The 13998-nt window shown below is 59.6% G+C and overlaps 4 protein-coding genes across 7 annotated transcripts; all 4 read right to left on the reverse strand.

The window, feature by feature from the left end:
* Positions 1-104: 104 nt before the first annotated feature.
* ZP1 (zona pellucida glycoprotein 1) lies at positions 105-5676 on the reverse strand. Its single transcript, XM_050336906.1, has 11 exons — positions 4583-5676; positions 2910-4397; positions 2413-2556; positions 2152-2336; positions 1557-1654; positions 1219-1346; positions 953-1142; positions 727-877; positions 427-511; positions 242-346; positions 105-163 (listed from the first exon to the last, which is right to left on the reverse strand). The coding sequence occupies exons 1-10, from the start codon at positions 4740-4742 to the stop codon at positions 246-248; spliced, it is 2730 nt and encodes a 909-aa protein (XP_050192863.1). The 5' UTR covers positions 4743-5676; the 3' UTR covers positions 105-163; positions 242-245.
* Positions 5677-5803: 127 nt separating this feature from the next.
* LOC126651222 (acyl-coenzyme A amino acid N-acyltransferase 2-like) lies at positions 5804-9497 on the reverse strand. Of its 4 annotated transcripts, none has more exons than XM_050336888.1 (4): positions 9233-9497; positions 7856-8325; positions 6992-7194; positions 5804-6458 (listed from the first exon to the last, which is right to left on the reverse strand). In XM_050336888.1, the coding sequence occupies exons 1-4, from the start codon at positions 9364-9366 to the stop codon at positions 5871-5873; spliced, it is 1395 nt and encodes a 464-aa protein (XP_050192845.1). In that variant the 5' UTR covers positions 9367-9497; the 3' UTR covers positions 5804-5870. The 4 variants fall into 4 exon arrangements, with proteins under 4 accessions (XP_050192845.1, XP_050192846.1, XP_050192844.1 ...); XM_050336889.1 differs by having other exon boundaries at positions 9298-9343; XM_050336887.1 differs by lacking the exon at positions 9233-9497 and having other exon boundaries at positions 5804-6314; positions 7856-8649.
* A 537-nt stretch (positions 9498-10034) lies between these two features.
* On the reverse strand, positions 10035-12229 carry CCDC86 (coiled-coil domain containing 86). Its single transcript, XM_050336893.1, has 4 exons — positions 11773-12229; positions 11274-11403; positions 10874-10948; positions 10035-10413 (listed from the first exon to the last, which is right to left on the reverse strand). The coding sequence occupies exons 1-4, from the start codon at positions 12156-12158 to the stop codon at positions 10294-10296; spliced, it is 711 nt and encodes a 236-aa protein (XP_050192850.1). The 5' UTR covers positions 12159-12229; the 3' UTR covers positions 10035-10293.
* LOC126651230 (membrane-spanning 4-domains subfamily A member 15-like) lies at positions 12223-13993 on the reverse strand. The gene is made up of 6 exons (XM_050336904.1): positions 13823-13993; positions 13547-13666; positions 13299-13355; positions 12766-12921; positions 12515-12634; positions 12223-12370 (listed from the first exon to the last, which is right to left on the reverse strand). The coding sequence occupies exons 1-6, from the start codon at positions 13991-13993 to the stop codon at positions 12362-12364; spliced, it is 633 nt and encodes a 210-aa protein (XP_050192861.1). The 3' UTR covers positions 12223-12361.
* Positions 13994-13998: the final 5 nt, after the last annotated feature.

A 13998-nucleotide genomic window follows, 5' to 3' on the forward strand; every position in this document is an offset into this window, starting at 1 on the left:
CATAGGATTTGAGGGACTGGGGATGTTCCCATCTTGGGAATAGGGATGAAGGATCCCCTTTCCTCCCACTCCCTGGATAAACCACCCCTGGAGCTGTGATTTGCACTGGTTTATTTTTCCAGCTTTCCCAGAGAAATCCAGCAGCATCAGGTGGAGGCAGGAGCTGTGAAGAGGAGCTGAGTTAGAGGAATGAAGGGTTGTTTTGGGATGAAGGGGTTTTCAGGGAGCAGAGAGCACTCACCTCCTCAGCTTCTCCTGGAAACTTTGGGAAAGAAAATGCATCCCAGGGATGTGACCATTCCCATTCTATCAGCCGTCCTGCTGTTCCCCAGAGACCGACGTGCTCCTGGTGGGAACAGAGGGTTGGGGTGGGAAAAGGGGGGCACATGGAGGGACCCCTAAATCTCGGGAAGCTCCTGGACTTACGTGAGGTTACTCCCAGCTGGCAGGAGGGGCGGCACGGCTCTGGCTGGGCCAGGTGGCACACGGAGGCACTGCAGGAAATGTACACCTGGGAAACACAGGTGGGGTGGGATCAGCTAGAGACCCCCAGAAAGGGGCTCCAAGGCTTGGGGAAGACTCCCAAAAAAGCAGCTTCAAGCTTTGGGGAAGCCCTGTAAAGGGACTCTTAGCCTTGAGGAAGCAGCAAAAAGGGGAGTTCAGAGCTGGGATGAATTTGGGATGAGGGATTCCCAACACTGGGACCCACCCAGACGCACAACCCACCTCTCCCTCCATCACGGCCATCCCGGGAGGCTCCACAAAGGTGAAGGTGGAGATGACAAACCGTTGGTAGTGGCTCGGGAATGGCAGCTCCGGAGAGGCCGGACCCACTGGCACCATCTGTGTCCGGTAATTGTCCCCCTGGAAGGGACACCTGGACGGGCAGCAAAGACCCTCTGTGGGCACCATCCATCCGCCCTCACCATCCCCCCAACCCCACTCTACTCACCCGTCCACCAGGATGGGCCACTGGGGCTGGGAAGCGGCACTGGAGCCGGGAGAGGCCCAGCACTGGTGAAGCACCAGCACCAGGTTGGGATCCGTCTTCTGGAGCAGCCGGACTTCCACAAAAATGGGGTCCCTGAGCACTCTCACCAAGGGGAAGTCGCCCACGGGGTGGTAGGAGCTGTAGGATTCGTCTGTGGGAATGTTGGGAGGGTTGAGTGGGATGGGGAGCGGGATTGGGAGCGGGGTGGGAAGCTGGGAATAGCTCACCGGTGGCAATCCGGAGCTGGAGCCCCAGCGGTCCCGGCACTGCCAGCGGAGCGGCCGTGGGGGGCACAGCCACCTCCATTCCCAAGGGAAGGAGGTCACTGGCATTGTAGATGCACCGAGCTTGGAGACTGGGAATGGGCAGAGGAAGTTGAAAGACTCCCAAGTCCTCCATCTGCCCCTTCCAGCATCACCTCTCCCAGCCCAAGTCGGGGGGGAAAGCCGGGAATTTGGCAGGAGCAAGGATTGGGTTGATGTAGGTGGGGGGGGTGGGGGGGGGCAGGATGGGCTTTCCAAAGGGGAATCCTGGTTCTGTCTGGCTTTTCCTGCCTTTCCCTTACATGTAGACACTGTCGCGGGTGATGAAGCCACGGGAGGATCCCTGGACATCGATGGTGGAGATCAACTGGTTCTCGTAGATCAGCCGGTCCTCGATCACCTGGAGGGGACATGGGAACAGGGATCCTGAGGGATCCACGGATCAGGATCTGAGACAGGAGGCAGAGTGGAGGTGAATTCTTTATACTAAATTGGGTTATGAGCTGGGAGCATCCCAGGGGATAAATGGATCAGGCTTTGAGACAGGAGGCAGAGTGTGGGGGAGCCCTTTATCCTGAAGGGGGTTATAGAGCTGGGAGCATCCTGAGGTGTAAATGGATCAGGATTTGAGGCATGAGGCAGAGGATAGATTCCTTATCCTGACTTGGGTTTTTGAGGTGGAAACATGGAGCTGGGAGCATTTGGAGGGATCCGTGGATCAGAGATTGAGGCACGAGGCAGTGCGGGTGAATTCTTTATCCTGAAGGGGGTTAATGAGTTGGGAGTATCCTGGGGGATAAATGGATCAGGGACTGAGCAGAGGCTGGATGAGCATTTTGTCCTGAGTGTTTCCTACCCCTCTCTGATCCCCTGGGGGGCTCGGGGGGCTCCCAGTACCTGCAGGGTGGTCCCACAGTGGGTGACCGGGAAGCGGAACATGACGGAGCTCTCGGTGACGTGGAAGGGCTCACATCCCGCCTGGCTCCCGGCCAGCCGCACACTGTCCAGGTTGTAGGGCTGCACGGCCATTCCCCGCGGGACCACCAGGATAAACTGCCCCTCCCGCAGGCACTGCACGGTGGCTGCAGCGCCATGGAGAGATTTCCATCAGCTGGGTGCCATGGGGATTCCCGGGATACCCCTCCCCGAGTGTCCTACCGGTGTTCCCGTAGTAGCAGGGCGTGGCACGGTCCGTGTCGTCGTAGCAGCATCCCGCCTGGATGCAGCCGTCCCGTCCCTGCGGAGCCACGCACGGCATCCGGCCCACCGGCACCTGGCACTGCTCCCGCGTCAACTGCGTTCCTGAGGGCAGGAAGGGACAGGACACTACCCTCAGGAACTGCCCCGTCACAAAGTCCCCGTGACAAGTCGTGGAATTGTTGGGTTGGAAAAACCCTCTCAGGTCATGGAGTCCGACCGTTCCCGCAGAAGTGCCAAGAGGCCACCACGTCCCCAGGAGCCACAGCCACGTGTTTTTGGTAGGACGCTTCCAGACATGGTGTCCAGGGCTGCACAGCCCTTTCCATGTAAAATTTTCCCTGATATCCAACCCAAACCTGCCCCAGCACAACTTGAGGCTGGTTCCTCTTATCCTAGCCCCTTATCCCGCCCTCAGATCCAGGGCTGCATCCCTTCATCCCACTTTTCCACTATACCTGCCCCTCCTGAAGGATAGAAGAGTGCGGTGGGCTGGAGCAGCCTGGGTGGAGTGTGGATCCCGGGATGCAGCAATCCAGGTTGGAGTCCAGGGCTGATCAAACCCGGCCAGGCCGAGTTCACTAAAGGCGGACTGGGATGGCCGGGATGGACCAGCCCAGTGTAGCTCGGGAGCCCAGTTTGGGAGCTGGAGGGAAAACTGGGCTGACCTATTCCTGGCTGGTTGGGGAGCTGAGATCCTGGGTGCAGGAATCCTGCTGGAGGGTGAACACCAGCAGGAGCCAAAACAGGTGAGTTTTGGGATATAGACCCTGGGCGAAGCCCTGGCTGGGTCTGACTCCCGGCATACACTGGACTGGGAGGGTTTTGGAATACAAACCCTGGACGAAGCCCTGGTGGATTTTGAGTCCCAGAATGCACTGGACTGGGAGGATTTTGGGATACAGGCCCTGGACGAAGCCCTGGCTGGGTCTGACTCCCAACATACGCCAGACTGGGAGGATTTTGGTATACAGGCCCTGGATGAGGCCCTGGCTGGGTTTGACTCCCAGAATGCACAGGACTGGGAGGATTTTGGTATACAGGCCCTGGACGAGGCCCTGGCTGGGTTTGACTCCCAGAATGCACAGGACTGGGAGGATTTTGGGATACAGGCCCTGGACGAAGTTCTGGTTGGTTTTGACCCTCGGGATTCAGTGAACTGGGATGGTTTGGGAGTACAAACCCTGGGTGAAAGTGCCCTGGCTGGGTCTGACTCCCAGGATTCACCAAACGGGGAGGGTTTTGGGATACAAACTCCGGGCGAAGGCCTGGCCAAGTTTGACCCCCGGGATGCCTCATACTGGGAGAATTTTGAGATGCAAGGCCTGGCTGGGTCTGACCTCCAGGGTGGGAGTGCTGCACTCCCGGGCGGTTGAAGCCCCCCTGGATATTGGAGACCAGACGAATCCCACTAGACTCGGATGGAAGCCCTGGGCGAACTGGGTTGGACTGGGGCGGAATCCTGGGAAGCACTGAGCTGGGCTCATTCAGTGCTACGGTGTGAACCTGCTCCGAGTGGGTGTGGGATGAGAGCTGGGATCCTGCCAGGGTGAGGGAGGACTGGGAGACGTGGTGCCGGAGACCAGCGTGGGAGACCAGGATTCCGTTATCCCGACCCCGCTCCGGGCTTCCATCTGGGCGTGTCTCAGAGCCACCCGGCTTTGGGCAGGTCATGTTGACCTCAGAGGAGGTGACCAGGAACCCACCGGGAATCAGCTCCTCCAGCTGCACCCTCAGGACATATCGGTTCTCCTGCAGTGGGATATGAGAGATAGTGACCTCCATCCAATGGGGAAGGGGCAGGGACAGGGGTAGGAATGTCACCTGGAGCAGGACATGGCAGCCCTTGTATCCAGAGGAGAAGATGATGGATCCATCCTCCCCAGAGCTGAGCCGGTGGAGGCAGATGGAGCAGTTTGCCACATCAAAGCGGGTCCCAAACTCATCTGGTGGGACACCATGGACACAGGGAAGTGACCCATCCAGACGCCGGGATGCTCCCGAGGGTGGTGGGCACACGGAAACCCCCCCGGCAGCACCTCATTCAAGCCATTGGGGTTATCCCACGGAAAAACTGGGGTTTCAGGGATACAGCACCCCAAGGGGATCCGGGGGTTCTTCCCACACTCACCCAGGACCTTGAAGCGGACAGAGTGGCCATGGGACGGGAATACTAGGAGCTGCATTCCCAACTCTCCGCAGGTGTAGCTGTGCCGCAGGAAGGACACGCTGGCCCTGGGCCACGGGGCCAGGAGGAAGAGGAGCAGGAGGAAGGAGCAGCTCCGTCCCATGGTGGTATGAGACAGGTGGCACACGGGGCTGTCCCACACGGATTTATATCCGCAGGGCTGGGATGCGGGGGGGATCAGCTGAGCGGGCGGGATGAGCTCTGCCCCGGGCTCCTCGCTCCCGTGCCGACGGTGACCTCAGTGCCCTGGCCCTGGGATCACCTCCCGTGGCCGTGTCACGGTGACCCGGGACAAACCGAACTTATCCCACACTTGGAAAACTCCCAGTGAACAGGATGCCCAGCTGGATCCAAGAGGGAATAAAGGGTGGCATGTGCCCTGATTCCTGCTTGCCACAGGTAACATCTGGACATGCCTTTCCTGTGGGACTGGGACCCTGCAGGGGGACTGCGGGGCACAGTGGCACAGTCCGAGTAGATGTGGGGAACTAGGACTGGGAATTTGTCTCCAAATCTCTTCCACCAGCAGTGCCACAGGGAATGCAAAGTCCTCCATGGAGCACTTTGTGCATTCCCTCTGCCTCCCTTTCCAGAAGTTTCCCTTCTGAGATTTATCTTTACTATGGATTAAACTAAGTCACCCTTCGGCCTCTCCCAGAGTGACAGCCATTCCCTGTTCCCTGCCCTGGGGTGGGAATGGGACCGTGCCAGCTCCCACTCCCACTGGGATCCTGGTGGGAAGGTGTGTGGGACTGGGGGGCTGGATGTGATCCTCTAAAACCTTATCAGGAAGTGATGTCAGATATGTATGGCTGATACGTGTTCTAGATGTGTCTGATATGTGTCCTATATTTCTTTTATATATATATATATATATGATAGATGTCCTATATATGTCCAGTATAGGTCGGACCTATGTCTGATATATATCCTATAGATGTCCTATATATATGTCCAATGTTTGATATATGCCCTATAGATATCCTGTATGTGTGTCCTTTATGTGTCCCATATATATCCTATATAGTTGTCCATCTGTCCTATATATATCCTATATACATGTCCTAGATATACCCTAAAGATGCCCTCTAGATATCCTGTATACATGTCCATTTTAAGTCCGTATGTATGTCCCACACAGCTCCCCCAGAAGCACAACCAGGATCCAACAGGTGCCACTTTATTCCCCTTGGCACCAATTCTGGTATTCCCAACCCCCTTTCCCACTCCCTCACAGCTTCATGGCAGCGGCCGGGCCCAGCTGCTGCTCCAGGAACTGGACAATCTCGTGCCAGGAATGTTCCTGGGCATGGGCATGGGGCTGGGGCTCCCCCCCCCAGGCCACAGGCCGGGGGGTGCCGCGAATGCTGGAGATGCTGCACAGGGGGGAGCCGGGGGGCTCGATGAGGTGTCCGGCACCGGGATATGACAGGAGCCGCCCGCTCTCCGGAGGCATCCGCTCCAGGGCCAGCTGGGCGAAGAGCTTGCTGTTGAAGCTCCGGTCGGCCTCTCCCACCACGAACAGCACCTTCCCGCGGATCTTCTCCACTGGAATGGCCGAGGCACGGTAGGTGGGGTCCCGGGGGTCGGCAAAGATGGCCGAGTTGTCCATGGCTCCCACCTCAGTGAGGAGGATGCGCTCCAAGCAGTAAGGGATGGGCGGGATGTGCAGGTCCTTGTAGACCAGGGGGTTGCCATGGAGAAAGGCCGTGCCGTTGATCCACACAGTGGCCACCACCTGCGGCAGGAAGCTGGCCATGGCCAGGGCCACCTCCGCGCCTTTGGAGACACCCACCACACCCAGGCCAGGGCCTCGCACCTGGAGAGAGGGCACACGGAGTGGCTGGGAGGTCAGTGGGATGGCACCAGGGCATTCCCAGTCATGGGGAGAACACCCTCACTTGGACATTGCTGATCACCAGGATGTTCCTTGCTTGCTAGGATATCTCAAGCACATCCCCTGGGCAGCGGGACAAGGATGTCTTCATGGGATGTCCCTGGTCCCTGGGATATTCCCAGTGCTCAGGACAACCCTGGGGCATTACTGGGACATCCCTGGTCGCTGGGACATTCCTGGGAGATCACTGGGATGCCCCTGGTCCCTGGGATATTCCCAGTGCTCAGGACAACCCTGGGGCATTACTGGGACATCCCTGGTCGCTGGGACATTCCTGGGAGATCACTGGGATGGCCCTGGTCACATAGGATGCCACCAGCCCCTGAGATGTTCCTGGTGTTCAGGACAATCCTGGGACATTCCTGGTCATCACAGGGACATCACACTCACCAGGCTGCCCCTGTCCCCGGGACATCCCAGCTCACAGATGCTCCTCTCCACACTCCAGGACTCACCTTGGGATGCTGGAGGAGGAAATCCGCTGCCTCCTCAAAGTATTCCAGGTCGAGCTGGGCCAGGACTCGGGGCAGGTCGTCATAGGCGAAGAAGGCGAGGGCCAGCACGGCAAAGCCCCGGCTGGCCAGGAGTCCCGCTCGGAATTCGATCAGCCCCCCCGCACCTCCGAACATGTCAATCACCCCCGGGAAGGGGCCTGGACCTGCGGGAAGACACAGAATGTCAGGGATGAGGAGCCACTGTCCTGCATCCTCGGGATTACAAGGTTGGACAATCCTGGGGTGCAAGGTTGGGTATCCCCAGGGGGTCTTGAGGTTCAGTATCCTGGGGGTCACAATCTGGGTATCATGTCCATGGGTCCCAAGGCTGGGTCCTGATGTTTGTTATCCCAGGGATCCCAAGGCTGGGTATCTCAGGGGTTCTGAGGTTGGGCATCCTGGGAGTCCCAATGTTTGCTATCCGAGGGGTGCCAAGACTGGACATCCTGAGGGTCCTGAGGTTTGGCGACCCAGGGATCCCAAGGTTTTGGCATCCCACAGGTCCTGAGAACGGGCATCCTGTTTGATATCCCAGGAGTCCCAGGGCTGGGTATCCCAAGGTTTCATATCCCAGAGATCTCAAGGTTTGGCATCCTGGGGGTCTTGGTGTTTGTTATCCCAGAGATCCCAAGGTTCAGTATCCCAGGGTTCCCAAGGCTGGGCAACTGAGGTCCTGATGTTTGATATCCCAGGGATCCCAAGACTGGGCATCCCAGGGCTGGGCATCCCAAGGCTCCAGAGTTTGAGCATCTGGGAGTCCTGCTGTTCGTTATCCCAGGGGTCCCAAGGCTGTGCATCCCAGGATTCCCACTCCGCAGTGCTCACCAGGAGGTAGGAACAGGGTCCCTCGGACCCTTCCTTCGCGGACAGGCACCCGCTGCACTCCAGGCCCCACGTACCACCGCTCAGCCTCACACCATCCCAGCGGCTGCTCCTGCAGCTCCGTGCCCAGCTGGAGCCCATTGAACACTTCCAGCCGCACCAGAAAGGGGCTCCCGGCCACGTCCCGCTTCACCAGCCGGCGGAAAAGCGTGTCAGGCTGCAGGAACCAGAAGAGCCCCATGGGCCACACGCCGGAGTAGCTGCCTCCCAGCGCGGCATGGCTCCCGGGATCCACCTCTCCCAGTCCGTCGGCACGGAAGAAGGCGCGGGACTGGAAGCACTCGCCGTGCTCGTCCTTCAGCCAAGCGCGGAGGGTGACGAGTTGGGACGGGGACAGTCCCCGCACCCGGACCTGCACCGGCCGGTCGGCCAGTGAGGACCGCGGTGTCACCGTCACCTCCACCATGGCGCACCTGGGAAAGGGATCGTCCTGAGCATCCCGAGGGATTGCTGTGCCCAGGCAGGGGGCTGGCAGCAGGGAGCATCCCAGGGATCCTCCCAGAAGATAACGGGATGACACGGTGAGGTAGGTTTGCGGTCCGGATAGTCCTGCTGGCATCCCTGCTTTTCTGTCCCCATCCCTTCCTCCCTGGATGCCATTCCCTCCTTCCCTGTCCTTATCTCTCCCTCCCTGGATACCATTCCCTTCTTCCTTGTCCTCATCCCTCTCTTCTTCCTGACCTTCATCCCTCATTCCCTGATCCCTATCCTCATCCCTCCTTCCCTGTCCTTATCCCTCCCTTCCTGGATCCCATCCCCTCCTTCTCTGATCCCTGTCCCCTCCTTCCTTGTCCTTATCTCTCCCTCCTTGGATCTCATCCCCTCCTTCCCTGTTCTTATCTCTCCCTCCCTGGATCCAATCCTCTCCTCCCGTGATCCCCATCGCTCATTCCCTAGTCGCTGTCTCCTCCTTCCCTGGTTCCTGTCCCCTCCCTCATCCTCATCTCTTCTTCCCTGGTCCCTTGTCCCCTCCTTCCATGTCCCCATCTCCTACTTCCCTAGTTCTCGTCCCTCCTTCCCCAATCCTTCCTTCCCTTATCCCCACCCCCTGGCCCCAAGCCCCCCCTCCAGCGCCCCCAAAACTTGCCCGGCAGCAGCACCACCCCTTTTCCATGTCTCCCAGCCCCGGCATTCCGAACACCCACTGTCCCCTCTCCTCCTCCTGTGCCCCCCATGGGCCGGGGTGGGGCAGGACTCCAGCGGCTCCGAGCCCCCTAATCCCGAATGCTCCCTGTCGCCTCTCCGGAAATGCGAAACAAGGGGGTTTGGCCCCAGTCCCGCCCTGGAAGGAGACACTGCGTTCTCCCAGGTCCGTCTCACCAGGAAATCAGCCCCTCCAAGCCCCGAGGCCACAGGAATGGGCTCCCAGTTCCCCCCTCTCTTACCCCGCTGGGCAAAGGCTCTGTGGGCTCTGGAGAGGGAGAGGCCAGGATTGAGTAATCCTTGGAAATCATTAACCCGGGAAGCAGGAGGGCAGAGGGCTGCCCGTGACCCCGTGCCAGGCTGGCACCTGCCACACCCCACAGCTCCCGCCAGCTTCCCTCCCTTTCCCTGTGGCAGCCCTTGATCCTGGACACGGATGGGACCCCCCTTATCCCATTCCAGGGGGTTCTGTTTGGGGGGGCTCAGGACCAGTTCCCACTGGGAACCCCATTCCCACCCATCCCAGGGCTTCCTGCTGCTTCCTGTAGTCCTGTTTTCCACCCCAGTGCCCCTCTTGTCCCACCCTCCCCATCATCTCTTTATCCATCCCGTTTCTCCCCAGGAATGAAAAAAGGGTGTTCATGGAGCAAGAAAAACCAGGAATGTGAAGAAATCCACATGGATTTCCCACCCTGAGCCTCTTCCTTCCATCCCCCCCTGCCACCCCCAGATTCCCAGCCCTTCCAATCCTCCCCAAATTCCCAGTGTTGCCCCCCTCAAAAAGGATGTCAGGAAGGTGCGTCCCCTTCCCATCTCTCAAGGGATGTGTCCCTTTCCTTGGGGATTGGCTCTGGGGCTCATTCCCAGCGGGAATTTGCTCTTTGGGAAGGGGGAGCCTCAGGGAATGAGGGGCCACGAAACACTCCAATCCCAGGAATGCCTTAGGGAAGGTCCCAGGTGGAGCCACTGGAGGCAAATCTGTCTCAGTTGCTGTTCATTTTTATAGGGAAAAGGCAAATTTGGGAAAACAAAGTTCTGTTTCAGCAACATCCCAAATCCACAGGGATGGGGATCCAGCAGGTTCCTGCGGGTCATCTGTCCTGTTGTCTGTCCAACACTGAGAGTCCCAGCAGCAATTCCAGCCCTCCAAGCCAGGGAAAACATCCCTGGAGAAGGGAGCAGGATTCATAGGAATCCCAGATGCACATCCCAGCTGTGGCAGGATCTCGATTCCCGCCTCATTCCATGGCTGTGCTGCGCCTGACGGGAGTCTTCTGGAGCAGGGCCAGTGTGTCCCGTTTTTCCACCCGCCGGAGCTGCTTCTTCTTTGCCCTCTTGAGCTTCAGAGGGTTCCGGATCTGGAAAACAGGGAAAAGAGGAGGATTTCATGGAATCCTGGACTGGATTGGGTTGGAATGGACCTTAAGGATGGTCCTTATGGATTCTCTAGCCCAGGTTGCTCCAAGCCCCATCCAACCTGGTCTCAGGCACTTCCATACCCATCCCGAGCTCCTGGGTCTCTTCCCGGGATTTTCCCCACATGGATCCCAATCAGTGCCATGTTTTCATTGTTCCACCACCCCATGTGCCTGTTATCCCTTAGTTCTGGTATTCTCAAGCTTGCAAGAGCAGCTGTCCCGTCCCATCCCACCCTCCTTGGCACAGGGAACACCTTCCCAGTGCTCCCAGTATCCCTTAAAGACAGAGCCAGAGAGAGGAACTGGAGCCCCTTCCATGGAGTCTGGGCATTGTGGGATGTTGTTGTAGGATATTCCCAGTGCTGTTCCCACCCGGGAGAGGGAACAAACTGGGACTCACCACTTGGACAATCTCGGCTTTCCTTTCGTTTTCCAGGCGCCGCTTCAGGTTCTCTTCCCTCTGCCGCTTTTTTTCCTGCACCAGAACATTTGCTGTGGGATCTCTTCCTCCAGCATTAATCCCAAACCAGCTCTGACACCTGCCCGAGCGTGAAATCTGTCACTCCAGCAGCTTTTCCAGCCCGGATGAGGCTTGGACTGACCCGGGGGGAGTTTATTCCAAGTCAGTGAGTAGCAGCACGTGACTGGATTTGGCACCAGCGCAGGGACTTCACCATCCCAGCCACCCTTCTCCTGGGGTTTGGCACAGCACTGGGATCAGCCACAGCCCCAAAGCCCGAGATGAAGGCAGAGACATGGGATTGTGTGTGGGAAAGGTGGGAATTCCCAGCTCCACTTACCTCTCGCTCCCTCCACTTCCCTTCCTCCAGCTGCCGCGCCAAATCCTGGACCAGCTTCTTTTCCTGCCTCTCCTTCATTTTCCGGGCCCAGGAGGTGCGGAGAGCCTTGTCTTGGATCATGTGGGAGAACCTGGGCGAGCACACGAGATGTGCTGGATCCCCAGAAACCCCGGGATGCGGCCGTGGGTCCTCTCCAGAAACTCCTCAGGTCAGAATTCCCTGAAAACCCCCTCAGCATCCCCTCCAAACCCACCCCTCCGCTCAGGACCACCCCAAAGTGTCCCTGTCCCCTCTAGATCCTTCCTAAGCCTGTGGATATATATGGATAACTCCGGAGACCCCGCACGGCCCCACGACTAACCCCCCGAAATCCTGCCCCCTGTGAGACGCCCCAGAGTCCCCCCCCCAGCTCAATCCCCCCCTCAAACAGCCCTGGGAGACCCTAGAGCCCCCAAATGCCCCTTCTCCGAATTCCTGCCCCCCCTCTCCCCGATCCCACCTTTTCTTCCCGGGGTCTTTCCACACCCTCCCCGACTTGGGCCTGCCCCGCGGAATGGCCGCCACCGCTTCCTGCCGCTTCTTGGCGCCTTTCCGCCGTCGCGCCGGGCCCGCGGCCGGGGCGGCCCTGCTGGGCCCCTCGGGGGTCGATCCCGATCCCGGTCCCAATCCCGGGCTCCCGCCGTTCTCCCCCTCCATGGTCCGCGTGCCCGCGGCGTCGCAGGGAGATGACGTCAGGGCACGCGCAGAACACAAGAGCGAAGCCACCGGGGCTCCCCGGCCGCCATGTTTGTGTCGGGCAACGCCCGCGGCAATGGGGGGCGGCCGCCATGTTTGTGTCGGGCGGCGCTGCCCATCACCGGGGGGACCCCCGGACCCCCCAAACATCCACCCGGGGCGAGATCCCTCACCCGCACCCCGAGCGACCCCAGGAGACACGCATGAGCTGGGATGGGGGGAGACACCTTTATTGGGGGCACTGGGGCGGGCGAGGGAGGCTCCGAGGCTCCGGTACTGGTGACCCCGCTCCGGGATGCGGCACCTCTGTGGGGGGCCTGGTGGTCCTGGGAGGGTGGGGGGGTTGTCCGTTGCTACAGCGCCTGGGAAAGAAAAAACATGGAAATCCAGCTTTTGGGAGCATGGAGACGTCTCCAAGGTGGCCCAAGGAAGAGGTGGAGCCAGTATTCCAGGGATTCCCAGGGGTTCCCAAGGACTCTCGGGGCGCATCCCGATGCCCCCCTCACCATGTGGGTGTAGCTGTGCTGCCGGACAGCCTCGTATCCGAACGCCAGGGCTGCCACGGCCACGCAGAATTCCAGGAGGTTGAGGAGCACGAAGGTGGAATCCAGCCCGTTGCTCAGGATCTACCAGGATGATGGGGAGAGTGGGAAGGCCCTGGAGCAGCCCCGGGATCCACCGCCCAACTGTGAGCAGGGTGTTCTGGTCCTGAGTGGGACCAGGAGCCCTGAGCACCCCCCTGGCCCTGTGTGCGTACCTTGCCGTTGGCGTTGAGGCACCACTCCGGCGGGATCTGCAGGGGCACACGGCGCTCGCAGCCGGGCAGGAGCCGCGTGATGGCCGTGCTGTGGACCGCGGTGGCCGCCAGCGCCCCGAGGGCGACGCCCACGTTGACCACGCAGCAGGTGCGCACCTGTGGGGTCACCCAGGGGGGACACGGAGCCCCGGGAAGAGGGACGAGGGGATCTCCTGGAACTTTTGCCCCTGTAATCCCAGAGCGGTTCCGAAAGGCCCTGAGGGTTGCCTGGATCTTCCGTCCTCCTCATCCCAGAGTGATTCCTGGACCTGTTTTTCCCCCCTCACCCCCAGTGACTCCAAAAGGCCCCTGGAGGCCCCGAACCCCACCCTGTCCTCCAGGTAGGAAGCACTGGGCACCTCCCTATGGGGAGACCTGCTTGTGGATCTCATGGGATGAATCCAGGCTGTGGAGGGATCCCAGCAGCCACTGCAAGGGACATAAGGAACGGGGAGACACATTATCCCAGTTATCCCTCCCAGCCTGGATCTTACCAGCAAAATGTTGTCTCTCTTTTCACTTTCCACCAGCAAAGATCCCGAGACCAGGAGCTGCTCGGAAAACACCGGGAATGGGGAGTCAGGAACAAGGCACCACTCCCTGTCACCCTTCCTGGTGGGAATTGGGGTTCAGGGATGCACAAGCACAGGTGGAAGGAGTCAGAGGAGACCTGGAGACCAGGGAATATTGCCCCCAAAGCTCTGTGATTCCCTGGGATTCCCACCTGTTCATCCCAGCTTACCAGGGTCCCGAGCCAGAAGAGGATCCCGCTGGCCACAGGGAGAGAAGGGTTTTCATGCTCCGACACTGTCAGGATGATCCCGAATAAGATGTGGATGATCCCAGTGAAGATGTGGATGGTCTGGGGAAGGATGGGGCAAGAGGGATCCCAATCCCATTGTTTTGAGCTGCATCCCAGCCCAGGAAGGGACTGGGGGCAGGCGAAGCACCTCCAGCAGGACACTCCCTGTGGCTCCCCGATCCCCACTTTATTCTCCCCGGGAACGCCGTGTCTCACCCCCAACACCTTGGGATGAGCCCTCCGGAAACCTTGGACTTGGAACCACGTCCTGGCAGGCACAGCTGACCCGGATCCCGATGCCAGCTGTGCCGCCCGGGGATCTGTGGCCGGGATCACCTCCGTGATGATCCTCACGCCGCCGGACTCCGTCACCGTGGTGGCCGCCATGGCCT

This window comes from Myiozetetes cayanensis, unplaced genomic scaffold, assembly GCF_022539395.1.
Source record: "Myiozetetes cayanensis isolate MyiCay16 unplaced genomic scaffold, myiCay2020 scf6-25, whole genome shotgun sequence".
Classification (NCBI taxonomy): domain Eukaryota; kingdom Metazoa; phylum Chordata; class Aves; order Passeriformes; family Tyrannidae; genus Myiozetetes; species Myiozetetes cayanensis.

Excerpts from the sequence above, each read along its gene's own strand:
- LOC126651222 (XM_050336886.1), bottom strand. The coding sequence starts at position 8,606 with ATGAGGGATGAAGGTCAGGAAGAAGAGAGGGATGAGGACAAGGAAGAA. Across the intron at positions 7,195-7,855 it reads GACCCTGTTCCTACCTCCTG|GTCCAGGCCCCTTCCCGGGG; the intron begins GTGAGCACTGCG and ends GTCTTCCCGCAG. Across the intron at positions 6,459-6,991 it reads TCCTCCTCCAGCATCCCAAG|GTGCGAGGCCCTGGCCTGGG; the intron begins GTGAGTCCTGGA and ends CCCTCTCTCCAG.
- LOC126651230 (XM_050336904.1), bottom strand. The coding sequence starts at position 13,993 with ATGGCGGCCACCACGGTGACGGAGTCCGGCGGCGTGAGGATCATCACG. Across the intron at positions 13,667-13,822 it reads CTCATCCCAAGGTGTTGGGG|ACCATCCACATCTTCACTGG; the intron begins GTGAGACACGGC and ends ATCCTTCCCCAG. Across the intron at positions 12,922-13,298 it reads AGAGAGACAACATTTTGCTG|GTGCGCACCTGCTGCGTGGT; the intron begins GTAAGATCCAGG and ends GTGACCCCACAG.
- ZP1 (XM_050336906.1), bottom strand. The coding sequence starts at position 4,742 with ATGGGACGGAGCTGCTCCTTCCTCCTGCTCCTCTTCCTCCTGGCCCCG. Across the intron at positions 4,398-4,582 it reads TGTCCGCTTCAAGGTCCTGG|ATGAGTTTGGGACCCGCTTT; the intron begins GTGAGTGTGGGA and ends GTGTCCCACCAG. Across the intron at positions 2,557-2,909 it reads CTATCCTTCAGGAGGGGCAG|GAACGCAGTTGACGCGGGAG; the intron begins GTATAGTGGAAA and ends TCCTGCCCTCAG.
- CCDC86 (XM_050336893.1), bottom strand. The coding sequence starts at position 12,158 with ATGTTTGGGGGGTCCGGGGGTCCCCCCGGTGATGGGCAGCGCCGCCCG. Across the intron at positions 11,404-11,772 it reads AAAGACCCCGGGAAGAAAAG|GTTCTCCCACATGATCCAAG; the intron begins GTGGGATCGGGG and ends GTGCTCGCCCAG. Across the intron at positions 10,949-11,273 it reads GGAAGTGGAGGGAGCGAGAG|GAAAAAAAGCGGCAGAGGGA; the intron begins GTAAGTGGAGCT and ends GTTCTGGTGCAG.